General features: G+C 43.5%; 1 protein-coding gene across 1 annotated transcript in view; it reads left to right on the top strand.

Moving 5' to 3' along the window:
- Positions 1-12,924, top strand: part of adgrl3.1 (adhesion G protein-coupled receptor L3.1) — a 126,902-nt gene extending 113,978 nt beyond the window's left edge. The window contains exons 20-26 of the mRNA XM_084005363.1: positions 90-258; positions 2,500-2,679; positions 3,206-3,299; positions 6,326-6,454; positions 7,191-7,208; positions 7,720-8,022; positions 10,254-12,924. Coding sequence (XP_083861489.1) covers positions 90-258; positions 2,500-2,679; positions 3,206-3,299; positions 6,326-6,454; positions 7,191-7,208; positions 7,720-8,022; positions 10,254-10,897 — 1,537 coding nt within the window. The 3' untranslated portion in view covers positions 10,898-12,924. The remainder of the gene's footprint in view (positions 1-89; positions 259-2,499; positions 2,680-3,205; positions 3,300-6,325; positions 6,455-7,190; positions 7,209-7,719; positions 8,023-10,253) is intronic.
- Positions 12,925-13,947: the final 1,023 nt, after the last annotated feature.

Genomic DNA, 13,947 nt, shown 5'->3' with positions numbered 1-13,947 from the left:
CAGCGGTGATGTTGTCACAATGACATTTGAACTGATAAGGACATCCAGCACTTCTCCCTCTGTACTTATGCCCCTATGTCTGCTTCCAGGTCCTGGGTGATCGGGGCCATCGCCCTGCTGTGTCTGCTGGGCCTGACCTGGGCGTTCGGCCTGATGTACATCAACGAGAGCACCGTCATCATGGCCTACCTTTTCACCATCTTCAACTCCCTGCAGGGCATGTTCATCTTCATCTTTCACTGCATACTGCAGAAGAAGGTGAGGGGGATCGACGCTGCACCGAAATAGACGGACACCCACACGCTAGCACTGATCAGCAGGGACACCTGAAATAGCTGTCAGGCGTTTATTGGTCATTCGGTAACCCCCACTGGCCGCTGACACTTTCTCACACTGACTACCACACTCTGTCTCGCTGTCTCTCTTTAACTGTCTGTCTGGCCGCATGGCAGCCGGTGACAGACGGGGTTTCTGTCTTCACCCCCCCACCAAATAAAGATTTTCATCATCAGGCACGGTCATGGAGCCTGTTATAATTTACTTCAAAAATATGTTAATGTGGTTAATATTTAGCTCTCATTACATTTTGGAGACATGCAGATGAAAGGCATGGTTGTGCCTGAATGAATAAAACACTACAACACTTAAAAAGACAATAATTCTTCACCCTTCGTTAGGTCAATGCTGTCACACAATTAAAACGTGGCAGATTAACAGCAGCTGGTGGACCATCCAATATAAATACTGACCTTTTTTGTAATAAACACATATTGTAAGCTAATTTGTTGTAATTTAAGTTCCCCTGGTGAGCAGTGACGCCGTGTATATGTCTAGAGCTTTTATTGTGAAAGGTAGGAATGAGAGGAGCGGTGTACGCTGCCGTGATCAATGTGGGGGGAATTAGCATATTTTCCTAAATTGAATATGTAAATTCAAAGGAATGTGTGACTGTCTGTGTTGTGATGCTCTGCTCACATTAAATACAATATATTCACACCGTAACTGATATATTTGTCTCCATCACGCTGCCCCCTCTACTCTCGTCCGTCTTTACCTTCAGAGCAATGCATGATGGTATATAAATGTCAGTCAGTGCACATGGGTTGTACACTACGTTGGACACAGCCCATGTTTATGTGTGGCGGCGGTTCTACAGTCCTCTGGTGATTTCTGTGATTTAATGTGGCTCATAGTGACACACAGCTCCCCTCACGACCCACACTTTCATTTTCAAAAAAGACGACCTCCTTTATATATGTTTTGTATTTGGTTGGCCTCAACAGGCATTTGTGAGTACATATGTATCACTTATTTTCCCTGTGTTTATATATATTTGAATAACGTGGCTAGGAAGAGCCTTAACACACTGGGATATTTCGGGAGTCTCCCACACATTGTCAGTGCCTGGGAGTGCAGGAGGAGTAGGACATGGAAAGAAAATATATCAAATGCTTAATACTTTCGTCTGGCTGCAGTCCCGCAGAGAGTTATTAGTTTTAAGTGTACGAGCAGTAAACAAGTGCAGTGTGTGTGACTCTGCATGCGCGCGCAGTGTACTCCAGTATGTGTTAGGCCATGGGATCAGGTATCCCGAGAGATGTCCTCCGAACAGTGCTGGGGTTTTCTTTGGCTGCGACCCAACGCGGTTTCTCCCAAGATGCATGGAGCAACTCACCACCACAGCTGTTCAAACAGAGCGAGTGGCAGTACACGTCTGCCAGTCCAACGCGCTTGTTAAAAAGCAATTACAGTCGTATTTGTTCAAACTTGATTGGGATCTAAATGCAGATGTTTCGTGTGTACACCCGCATCGTATGTCCCCCTCAGGAATATGTCCATTTCAGATGGATGTGTGGCAGCGATAACGTTTGGGCTGAATGTTGATGAGGGGGAAAGTTTACGAAGTTAATCCGTTAATGTCTACATTTGTTTTTTATGGAGTTAGAGTTTGCACAAGGAATTTCAGTACAAGAGGTTAACAGGGACACTCTATCAAAGTTAAGCCATTCCAGTGTTTCTGGTACGTCATCTTAAAAATCTGCTTCAATATATGCAACACACACACACACACACACATATATACAGACGGCTCTTGAAACAGTCACAGAGTTAAATCTATTGGCTTCATGCTGAGAGACACAACAAAACCACTAAGTTAGGTTTAGGAAAACGGTCACAAGCACTGTGGGACACAAACACCGGTCTTGTGATTGAAAGTCCTGTCCGATCGACATCCCAACAGACTGCCCCAAGATGTCTTTCTCAATATTTAATACCACATCACAAGCTCTGACCTTGATTTATTTAATTTATGTATCCACCACAAAAAAAGAACCCTAATTGACTTGCAATTGGCATTGTTTTCATGCCGAGTGAATCAAGAGTGAATGGATAAGTCATGTTCCTGTACATAAAACCAATAGGCTGTTTAAATATATATATTATTATATGATATATTTATATATATTGTGTAACTATCCTCTCACTTCCTCTGCCCAGGTGCGTAAAGAGTACGGCAAATGTCTGCGTACTCACTGCTGCAGCGGCAAGAGCGTGGAGACCTCCATCTCCTCGTCCAGTAAGACCACCACCTCACGGACGCCGGGCCGATACTCCACAGGCTCACAGGTGAGCTTACCTGCCTGCACACCTGGACGCTACAGCACAGCAGACTCTCAGGTGAGGCCGGAGCACGCCATGAGGGTGTTTGGGTTGTCGCTTGCTCACTTTCACCTAGCTTCAGCTTCAGAGTTTCACTTTTACTGAAGGCAAATCTCAAAAAAAAAAAAGAAACACCCTTTAATGTGGAAGTTGTGAATATGTGATGAAGTTGGAACACTACATATGTGCAGAGTTAAGAGAAAGTGAGATGACCCAAACCCTGACGTATACCTTCGCATATTGATGCTGGCACACAGGAAATGGAGTCTAAATGGCATTGACGGGTGATTATTTCTCCCCACCTGTTTCTCTCTTGCTGGTCGTCACTTTACCCCCCCACCCCCCTCCTGCACTAATTTGCCCTCCTTTTGCACATCACACCTTCATATATTACGTTTCTCACCATATTTCTTTCCCTCTTTTGTCGTCTCCCCTCCCGTCCACTCGCTTCCTTCCTCTCATTCCTTCTCCCTTCCATTACTCCCCCGTGTCTCCGTCCATACGTCCTCTTTCTCTCTCGCCCCTTCTTTCCTCCTGTGTATAGAGTCGTATCAGGCGGATGTGGAATGACACTGTGAGGAAACAGGAATCTTCCTTCATCACTGGGGACCTCAACAGCTCGGCCACGCTCAACAGAGGTAACCACGGGATACCTACCGTTTGCGTCCCCGTCTCTGTCACCATATCTCCTTTATTAATAGTGTGACGCTCAGGCAGTGTACGCTGTCATTTAGTAAAGCGGTAGGAGTCCCAACGTCTGATAATGGCACCGTGTTCTTGTAGAGAGGGAGATTAACAGAACAGAGTGTAAATATCACTTCCTACTTTTTTTTTGCTGCATGCTTCAAAGGTTCGCTTTGTATGAGGGGGAGTTAGGAGAAGGTTCTTGAAATATCAACCAGTTTTCTATACTTCATCGTCCAGGGAGAGTCATATTTTTGAGGGTAATAATTCCTTTAAAGTTAAAGTAGGTGTGCCAGTCAGTGGTCCCATTATTATTAAGTCCCTTAAGTTTTCGAATAATGTTTTATTTTTAGCCGAATGTAGTAGTGAGTGTGTCACTTCAGGTGAAGTCAGTTTTCACCATAGTGCTACAAATGTAGAGAAGTCAGAATAATTATGTACGGTAGTCAACGGCAAGAGACATGTTTATTTGTTTTATCTCATTTGTCAATTTAAACGATAATTTTGCAGGTTAGGAACGCTCCAGTCCATCATGGGTTCATCATTGGTTTGTCTCAGCTGATGTGTTTTCTTGATTCTATCAGCCGGGAAGAGAAAGAACGAGTGAAACCTGATTCTGCTTTCATGACGTGTAAAATTATCTTTTAAATTGACAAACAGCATATGTCTATTTCGTGCCACAATTCATACGGGATCAAAGAATTCTTTCTCTCTTGTCGTTGACTAAGGTACTTATTTTTTTCCAAAATGAAGGTCTTATGGTGGTCCATCGGGAGGTGGGTGACATAGCCTTTTATATTTAAGTCACTGAGCTTTTAAGTGTGTTTTAGACCCCGTTCACTCTATTTGCACTGCATTCACAGCTGGCTCTCGCTGTTTCTCCCGAGAGTCACTGTATAGATTCCATGAGTGTAGCTGTCTGGGGGCGAGGGTAAAGAAGACATAGACACCCACATGGCGAGACATTGTCACACACACACACACAAGCTGCCATTTGTTCGTCTCCAAGTCGAGGTGTGGCCCTCGCTTCCTTCAGGCCACTAATAAGCTGTTAGCATGACAGATTGATGCTAAAGCAGACACGGTGTGTGTCAGCGTCTGAATTATCACACACTTAGCGAGGCAGGGCTTAAGACACCCCCTCCTTCCCTCACACTTTAAAGTACGGTGCAGAGAGCTACTTAGCAAGTAGATTTCAAATGACTATGTACTGTGGCTTAGTGAACAAGGACGGGAAGGAAGAGATTGACTTGTTTAGATTAGGAGGGAGTAGAATGGGGAGGAAGGAATGTGTTCATTTCAACTTCGAAGTGCAGTTTGAAGACATCATTTTCTCTAAAACATATTATTACATCTCTCTCTTATTATTTGTGTTGTAACAATGGGTATAAATTATCCGTTTGGTCATCCTGACATATTAGCAAGAGAATCTCCTCTGACAACCCGGCCTCACTCCCAACTCATCAAATACCGACGGTTGGTCAAAGCCCCTCAAAGCGCCGCGCTTTCAACTGACTCTAATGTGACCGCTCCTGCATTGTTATTTGTCACAAAGGGCAGGTGGGAGTGGAAGTGGATGGGTCAAACATACACATGACTTTCATCCAGCAGACCGCTGTGCGTGTCCCGTGTGAGGCTGAAAGGAAATGTTGACGTTCTGTCGACAGAAGTCGTTAGTGTGGTCGATAGTCACTTGAGTCGTTTGTCAGTCGGCAGTCATGTGTGCCGTTTATCGCTTGCTAGTCACATGACTCGTTTGTAAGTCACTATACACATGAGTAATTTGTCACTCCCTAGTGTCGTTGTCGAGTCATGTGAATCTGTCAGTCATTTGTTAGTGAGTCATTAGTCAGTCAAGTTAACATCAACTAGCTCTTTTCCTAAACCTAACTATGTGGTTTTGTTGCCTAAACCTAACTTCCTAAGTTTATTTTGAAAAGATACTCTGCCTGTAACGAGCTGAAATGTACACATCCAAAACGGATGCTCGAGGGAAACCCAGAGCTTCATAGTTTGAAGCCATCAATCATCGGTATTTGAGGAGTTGAGAGTTACAGTGTGTTGGTTTTCTCCATTCTTTCTAATGTATTCTACCTGGAGCTCTATTTTGTCGGCTGAGGTTCAGGGCTGCTGGCCAACTTCTCCTTCCTGGAATAGTAATGAAGTTTCACTAATATGGACTAAACGGTGGGATCCTAAGACATTAGATAAAAACACATTAACACTGTGCCTCTTAACAAAAAAGAAAAGAAAAGGAAAGGTCACGACAGAGAGGTTTTAGTGTTTGGTGTTTTATTCCTTCCCACCCATGTTTGGATGCATACGACGTCCAGACACGGTCGAGGTAGTGTGTTTGATACAATGGCGAGTACAACTTGAGGATGGATGGAGGATGTAGGAACTGTCTGAGACATTCGTCTTCTGCTCCTCTGCAGTGTCTTTATGTGTACATGATCTGTCTCCCACCTCAGGAAGAAAATGCACTGGCCGCGTTGTCCATTAACTATCCCGTAGTCATGCTGCTCTGCTCAAGCGTATTGAACTGCAGCACAATCCTCTCCAAGCCATGCTACTCTCTCTCTCTCTCTCTCTCTCTCTCGTCCCCTCCCTCGGCCTGTATATGCAGCGGCTGTGAGAATGACATGTCAAGCTTTTTCCTCGGCTTTTACCTAAAAACTACCTTTGCTTGTTTGATTTACTTGTCCTCTTCTCTCCCTCCTTCCTTCCACACACTCACTCTCCATCTGGCTCTCCCTTCCTCTCTTTCCTTCTCGCCTGCCTCCACTCTGCAACGTCTCCATGCTCTCTCCTTCCACCTCTCCCTCTCTCCGCTCTGCCTTTTTTTTTCCCTTTTTCTTCCTCGAGTGCCTCTCTCTTTCTCTCTCTTGACTTTGGCTGTTGCTTTTCCTGTCTCTCTTCTTCTCCTCTCGACTTGGCTGTTGCTCTTCCTCTCTCCTCTTTCTCTATCTGCCTGTACCAGGAGCCATGGCTAATCATCTTATAACTAATGCTCTCCTTCGTCCCCATGGTACTAACAATCCTTATAACACTCTCCTGGGGGACTCGGCAGTCTATAACAACCCAGCCGTGGGCATGTACAACACCCAAGGTGTGCTTGACGTTTCATATTCTAAACGTAAAACATTTAGAAAGTGTTTTTTTTTTTTTTTTTTGTCACTACATTCAATTTATTTGTGCATGCAGTTTGCTTTTGTGATACACTTTTTGGCTGCATATCTGATCCGGCCTTATTATGGCTCCCGAGTGAGGCGATCAATCACACCGCAAATAATCTTTCACAAAGGACACCCACTGGGCAGTTCTCGCCGCACATAAATGTGGAGATGAAATTGGGGCGATGATTTATCAAAACAGCGTAACGCGGTTCACGTGCTGATTTATTGCATGCTGCAGTTGCACACTGTATGTGTTACTGGTTTGCTGGATCTTTTATAAGCTACTTGGGAGCCATGAAATATTTGTGCTGTTTTGTCTTACTGTTCTGTTTTTCAGTTCGTGCTTCGTCTGGTTTGTGTCAGTCGGTACTGCTTGTCTTAGTGCACGTCTTCTGCATTCGGAGCATACTATGTTTTGAATGTCAGGTGTGTGTGTTTTTTAATGTTTTTCTCAGTATTAAATATATAATGATACCAAGTTACTGACAAGGCCCTGAAAAGCAAACTTTGATATTGAGTAGCGGGGTTTCTTTGCAAGACATTTTTCATCATGCCTTCCAATTACCGTGTCACTGTTGATTTTTTTGTCGCTGCTGAAAGTTGTTTCTCTCTCCGTGTTTGAACTCACGCCTCCTTGTTTTCTCTCTTCTCCCTCATGCTGTCCATTAGCACCGTACCGAGACACAAGTATGGGCTAAATTAATACTACTACTGCAATAACATCGACTGTCAGGGCTAAAACTTTGTTTGTCCAAATCATTAGTCAGTCCGTGAAATGCGGTTGTCTTCTTTGGTTTGTCACACATTTTTAGATTCCCTTTTCTACGTGATGTTATTACCACTGAATGTCATTGTTCATGAAATGTGCAAATGTTGAGTTATGATTGAGATGACTGTAACATTAAATGTCACTCCAAATATAATATACATTTCTTGTGTATGGTTGCAGTGCCGGCAGTAATTGAGAAAAGAAAGTACTTCTGAGATTCCTCTTAAATGAATTAAAGATGCTTGAAGCACTTTCCCTTCCAAGAATATTAACATTGCTACTTTTTAATCCTCAATTCACAGCACAGGCTACAATATCAAACAATAATTAAAATCTCTCTTCTGAGAAATCCACTTAGTTTATTTAAGAATCCTAATAATGATGACTTTTTTTTAATTATATATTTTTTTATTATTATTTGTTCCTCAGAGGGTATCCTGAACAACGCAAGAGACTCCAGTGTTATGGATACGCTCCCTCTTAATGGTAACCATGCCAACAACTACAGCATGGCCAGCAGCGAGTACTTGAGCGACTGCGTCCAGATTCTGGATCGTAGTGGTGGCTACGGCACCCACGGCAACCACAAGGAGACGACCCTGGAGAAGAAGATCCTCAAGGAGCTGACCTCCAATTACATCCCGTCCTACCTCAACAACCACGAGAGAGCCACCACCGAGCGCAACCACAACCTGATGAACAAGCTGGTCAACAGCAGCATGGCCAACGGAGGTGACCGGCGGGATCCTTGTTCCACCTTTTTGGTTGATCCGGACAGGGACGCTTCTTGTAAATTGCAACTCTAATTTAAACTTTTTTTTTTTTTTGTTATGCTTTAAACTAAATGACATGACTATATATGGGATAGAACACATTTCATGCTGGTGATAAAATTGAAATTTTTCTTCATGTAAATCAGCATTTCATGTTTCAAAGCCTTATGTTTTTAACAGCTCTAATCTCACACGTCGAGCGTTTGGGAGTAATCACAAAACAAAAGAATCCTAACGCCCTCTAATCAGCCTCTCCCCACAGCGTCTGCCCTTCGTTTTTCAGTCACCAGTGTGGAGCATTACAACCACACCACAACAACAGTCTGTTCTCTCAGTTCTGTAGACGGGAACTTTAGAAACATCTGGTGAATCAGAGTAAATGACGATAGCAACGTGCTTCCCTGGGGAAAGAGCGTGGAGATGAAGCATTGTTTTTCTTATTTAGCGAGCCAGCTAGTTCGCTAGCTAACGTTAGCTTGCTGATTCCACCATGATTTCATTTACACTGGTTACAGAAAATGTGCAGAGCTGGTGACCAGCTGGGTCCCTGCTGCCGGCCGTGAGGAGACTACAGCCAGGGGGAGAGCAGACTCCGTCTCTGGAGTTGGAGGCAAGGTTTTAGCCGACGCTTCCAGTTGCTATAGCGGTGTCGGTCCATCTCTGGAGTTGGCGCCTGCTCTCCTCCCGGCAGTCGTCTCTCAGCAGCAGGAGCGACACGGGGAGGGCACAAAGTGTAATTCTTGTTCTCATTTTTAGTCTGACAAACAGGGAATTCATCAAATTCAGTATCATATCGCTATTTTCCAAGCTACTAGCTGTCATTTATGTTGACGCTGTGTTGAGGCTTGAGGCGTACCGAAATGACCTAGGGCTGAGACCAGGGAGTGGCGTTACTCATGAATGTGATTAAGGTTGTATCCAAAATCACTCACTCAAGATACAGGGAGTTTTATGTAGGACTATATAATGAGCTCATCGAGAAAATGAAAAAATAAAAGACTTTGGGACTTTTTTGCTGCGCCCTTAATTACGTCACCGCTGTCACACAATTACAACATGCCAGATTAACGGCAGCTGGTGGACCATCCTTAATAAACACGGACTTTTGTGATGAATACATATCCGAAGGTCACTTGTTGTAATTTAAGTCCCCTGGTAAGCAGTGATCCTGCATATATAGGGCTTTTATTGTGAAAGGTAAGCATGACCAAGTAGCGCTGACGTTGTGGAGGCAACAAGCATAAGTTCCCAAATTAATAAATGAATATAAAGACATTTATTCACATATATATATAGATAGACACAGATATAATAACTCACTATACATCCTCATCTACACCATGGAGAACTCTTTAGTCGGCCTTACAGTGAGCAGTGAGAGGTTTTGGACACAGCCTCTGCACCCACACAGGTGTTTTCGGTTAATCAGGCTGATTAGACCTCAGCTCAGGACGGCGTCGGCGTTTGTGGACTGGAATTTAGCGACGCAGAGTCTCCTGTTATGGCTGGACAAATTACACCTTTATCATTCAAATTGGTAGATGGAGTTTAGTAACCTCATGAATTCCCATCAAAGCACTCGTGCTCTTTCAACCTGAGTAGAGGCCCAATCAGCCAGAATAACTGCAAACACTTGTGTGGGTGCTCAGAGGCTTCAAACTTCAATAACTGATTCTTTTTTCTTTTTTTTTTTGACCAGCTGAAACACCCTGTGAATAATGGGACATTATGAAAATGAAAAAAAATGGTCCCGACAATTATCAAAATATTCTTAAAACTCTTAAAACATACTGGATCACTTTATCTGACATTTTGTCAATAAACCAGTATTAATATTGCATCACAGACGCTTCTTTTTTTAGTCAACATCAGTTTTAGTGAGAAACAAATAAACGTAATAATAATCTTAAATAAGGTTATCATAAATCATAAGGTCTCCCTACATGAAAAAATCTACGTGGAACATTCTGTAATTTTTTTAATCAGGCTGTATTTGTAACTTCTCTACCATGTTTGTGAACGAGATAGCCTATGACGATATTCACAATTATCCCGATTTAGCAAGATTAACTCATTGTGTTATTGTGTTTTATCACACACCTTTTGACTTTATTTTTTGTATTTTTATTTACGTCCTGCTCCCTGTTCAAATGCCTTGCAGTAACTCTTATCTGTGCCTGGCTCTTTCAGGCAGCTTGGCAGGAGGCAGCAGCAGCAGCAGCAGCAGTGGAGTTGGTGGCTGTGTAGGCAGCAGTAAAGAGGACAATGGACCCATGGTGCTGGACAACCCCGCAGCCTTCCCCCATGAGGAGAACCTGGGTTTGGAGATTATCAGAGAGGAGTCCAACGCTCCGCTCCTTCCGCCTCGTCCTCCGCCGCCAGACAGCCACCCCCCACCGCCGCCGCCGCCTCACAGCTTCTCCCGGCCACGACGCATTCCCCAAGAGACCAGCGAGAGCTTCTTCCCCCTGCTGACCAACGAGCACACCGACGAGCACACACATTCGCCCAACCACAGAGACTCGCTGTACACCAGCATGCCGGTGCTGACGGACCTTCCGGACGGGCAGGTGAACGGTCTCACAGACGGAGAGGAAGACAGCTCCGGGGAGCTGCAGCCCTGTAAGAGTGCCACCGCTCCGGAGCTGGACGACGTCTATTACAAGAGCATGCCAAACCTGGGCTCCAGGAATCACCTCCACGAGCTGCAGAGCTACTACCACATGGGCCGCGGTGGCAGCGATGGCTACATGGTGTCCGGCAACAAGGAGGAGTCCGATTCGTCGCCCGAGGAGCCGCCCGTAGACCCTTCCCACCTGGTCACCAGTCTATAGAGCCGATCAAGAGACTTCTATCCCTCCCCAGGCCATTCTCACACTTCCAACCTTCCAATGAAAACATTCTGTGTTGTTGACCGACGGACTGAGCTGGCCCCACCCCTGGATCGACGTGCTGTGTGTGACATTAACTATGGTTCATGACAATGTGGCTGAGAGTTCGAATGAAAGCAGGGGGCTGAATGTATTGTCACAAATGGTGCAGAGCGACAGGGCTTCTGAGTTTTCGGAGAGACGTTTTGCAAACATCAACGGAAATGGAACTTTTAATGTGGAGTGAAGCGGAAGGGGGAGGGATCCTGTAATTTCACCCGTTACCCGTTACTTTAATATGGAATCTTGGATTGACCGTAGCCCTACAAGTTCCCCAATATGGACCTCTAGCAGATCATAGCATATAGTCTCCACGACCACCACAACAGGGGGCGTGACCCCCCTGGGCCCTGGTTAAAGGAGCTGTCTGTCTGTTCGTCTCTGTCTGTCTCTCTGTCTCACTCTTAAAGACACGTACTGGGATGATGTTTCCGCCTCTCCAAAATGGTAGAGCAGGAACTCCGGTGTTCCACAACATAAACTGGCCTGAACAAGGCCCCGCCCCCGCTACCTGCCAATCAAGAGGAGGATGTATGATATATATACCCTCACCGACCGATCGTCCCAAAAACTGTTTTATTGGGCAACCGAACTGTAACCATATCACGCTGATGTTCTGAATTCCCTTTCCTGTTCGTATCTGCTAAACTGGAGTCGTGTCTGGGCTGGTGTAACATTCCTGCGAGTTGTAGTGACTGCGGCTACTGTGTATTTCACTGAAAACAAAGAAGGAAGATCATATAACAACAGACTGAATTTAAAAAAGAAAAAAAAGAACCGGTTCCGTTTCTTCTCCTTTTCTTCTGTAAAAGTTTTCAGTTATCAAAGGATTATAAAGAAATCACCAACAGTTTCTATGTATTGTACAGAATACAGATACAGATACAAATGTTGCATATGACCAAGTCTTTTTATTTTTCAAACGTTTAAGTTGCAAAACCTTTCGTCTGTGGAGCTGTTCCGAAACGCCACGATCCATTCTGGTCACGCGTAGATGACAGAACCAGCGAGGAGCTATTCGTCACGTCATTCTTCGGTAAATACAGAGACAGCGAAGCACTCCTTAATTAGTACGCATATACCTACGCACACTTCATTCTGGACCTTTTTATAGAACACCACTGTCACTTACATTTTGCAAATCAATTGTTATTATATACTTTACCACTGTGTAGATTTGAAACTATGAAGGGGAAATGAAAGAGGCGGTTGCTATGGAAATGCTACAATTTTTTTTGCTGGAAGTGGGTCTCATCTCATTTGTTCTTGAATAAAATCCTTTTCCTTCCTTTAGGCACAAGCCCAGGTGGACATTTTCACAAAACTATCAGATATTCGGAGCAACACAAGAATGGTTTATATCCTCTCTATTGCCAAATGCTCCACCGATTGATATTACCTTGCTGTGCTGGTTTAGATTGTACAGAAAAAGAATAGCTGAGAAGAATCAATGTCATTCTCTAAAGTCTAAAAGAAAGAGAAAAAAAATGCCATGACTACACCATATATGTGTACTGAAGATGTGAAAAGTCTGCACACGGTAGCACTGTCCAATGTGGAAAGCCAATGTTTACTTATGTAGGAGGAGGATAAAAAATCATAAGTGTATGAAGTGTAGCTTGCACATGTATCCCACAAGCCCTGTCCATGTCCCCGAGAGAGAAATTATTTATTTATCTGTTTATTGGTTTGAAGACTCCAAAACAAGCTAGGAGGAGAGAGAATGTCGGCTTTAGGCAGGAGTAAATAAAATGGCACTGGGTTTGTTTAAGGGGTTCTTATTTTTTTAAATTATTATGATCATGATTATTATTACAATATTATTGCTAATTATTTATTCTTTTTGTATGGGTTCCAAGTTGAATGATCTCATAACTAATATTTGTTGTAACAGTGAAAGTTGTTTGCCAACAAATAAATTACTGACATAGCTTTGCGTTTTTTTGCGCCTCTTGAGTGTTATCGGTTATTACATCGAAATCAACTGCAAACAGAGTTAAACCCAGCGGTGTTATCATTTTAGATATTCATCTCTACTGTAGGCATTTAGGGAGATGACTGTTTCATTCTGGGACGATTTAACTGTCTGACAAAGTGTATATGCCACAGTTTCTCTATCAAAAATACACATTTTACCTCCTGCCTGTAAAGCTCTTCATCAAGATTGTTTTGGTGTGAGCTGCGTAGCTTTGGAGATGTCTAATCCTTCAATATAATGGGACAGTATGGCGCTCGGCATGGTGCCAAATATACATTTTGTCGTTTTTTGGGGGTGACGTGTCCCTTTAAGCCTAACTAACAGATTCCTCGTGTATGGCAGACTGGACCACCCCTCCTCAAAGCATCAGGTGTTGAGAATAAATACATTCAGGTTGCGATAATAGATGCATGTTTGTGTTTGAGGGTAATTGGTGTTAACATTAAATATAATTAATCTGCAGTCATTCAAGTTGTTTAATGAAAAATGTCCGTTTAGGGGCCTACATTCGTTGTCCTACGTGTGCAAAGGCAAATGTGTGTTGACGTGTGTTTGAGTTCATTCTTCAATAGACGATGCTGCCGAAAAACACATTCCCCGTGTTAGTTTCAAATTGAATGACGATGCAATGCAGTTCAGCAAAGCGTCAACTTGTTCCATTATCCAACTTGTACAAAGGAAATTGAAGCAGGAGAACAGAGACAGCACACTTTCAAAGTGAAAGTTGGGCATTTTGAAATGTGTTGGCTTCATTGGCCAATTTAAGGAAAAGATAAACAAAATAAATAAACAAATAGCATCAGTAATAAACACAATTCATAGCTCCTTTGTCATATTTTTCAGAATCTACCACTTTACCACAACGTAGTGAATAGATTGCAAAGGGACTCAACCACTGGAATTGTCTGTATGTAAGGATTCAATTATACATTATCCATTTAATTACTGAATGCTGCTTAAACTGTTCCATTGGGTA

This window comes from Eutrigla gurnardus (assembly GCF_963514095.1).
Source record: "Eutrigla gurnardus genome assembly, chromosome: 3".
Lineage (NCBI taxonomy): Eukaryota > Metazoa > Chordata > Actinopteri > Perciformes > Triglidae > Eutrigla > Eutrigla gurnardus.
Note: the sequence above shows the minus strand (reverse complement) of the source record. Positions and strands in the feature narration are given on the sequence as shown.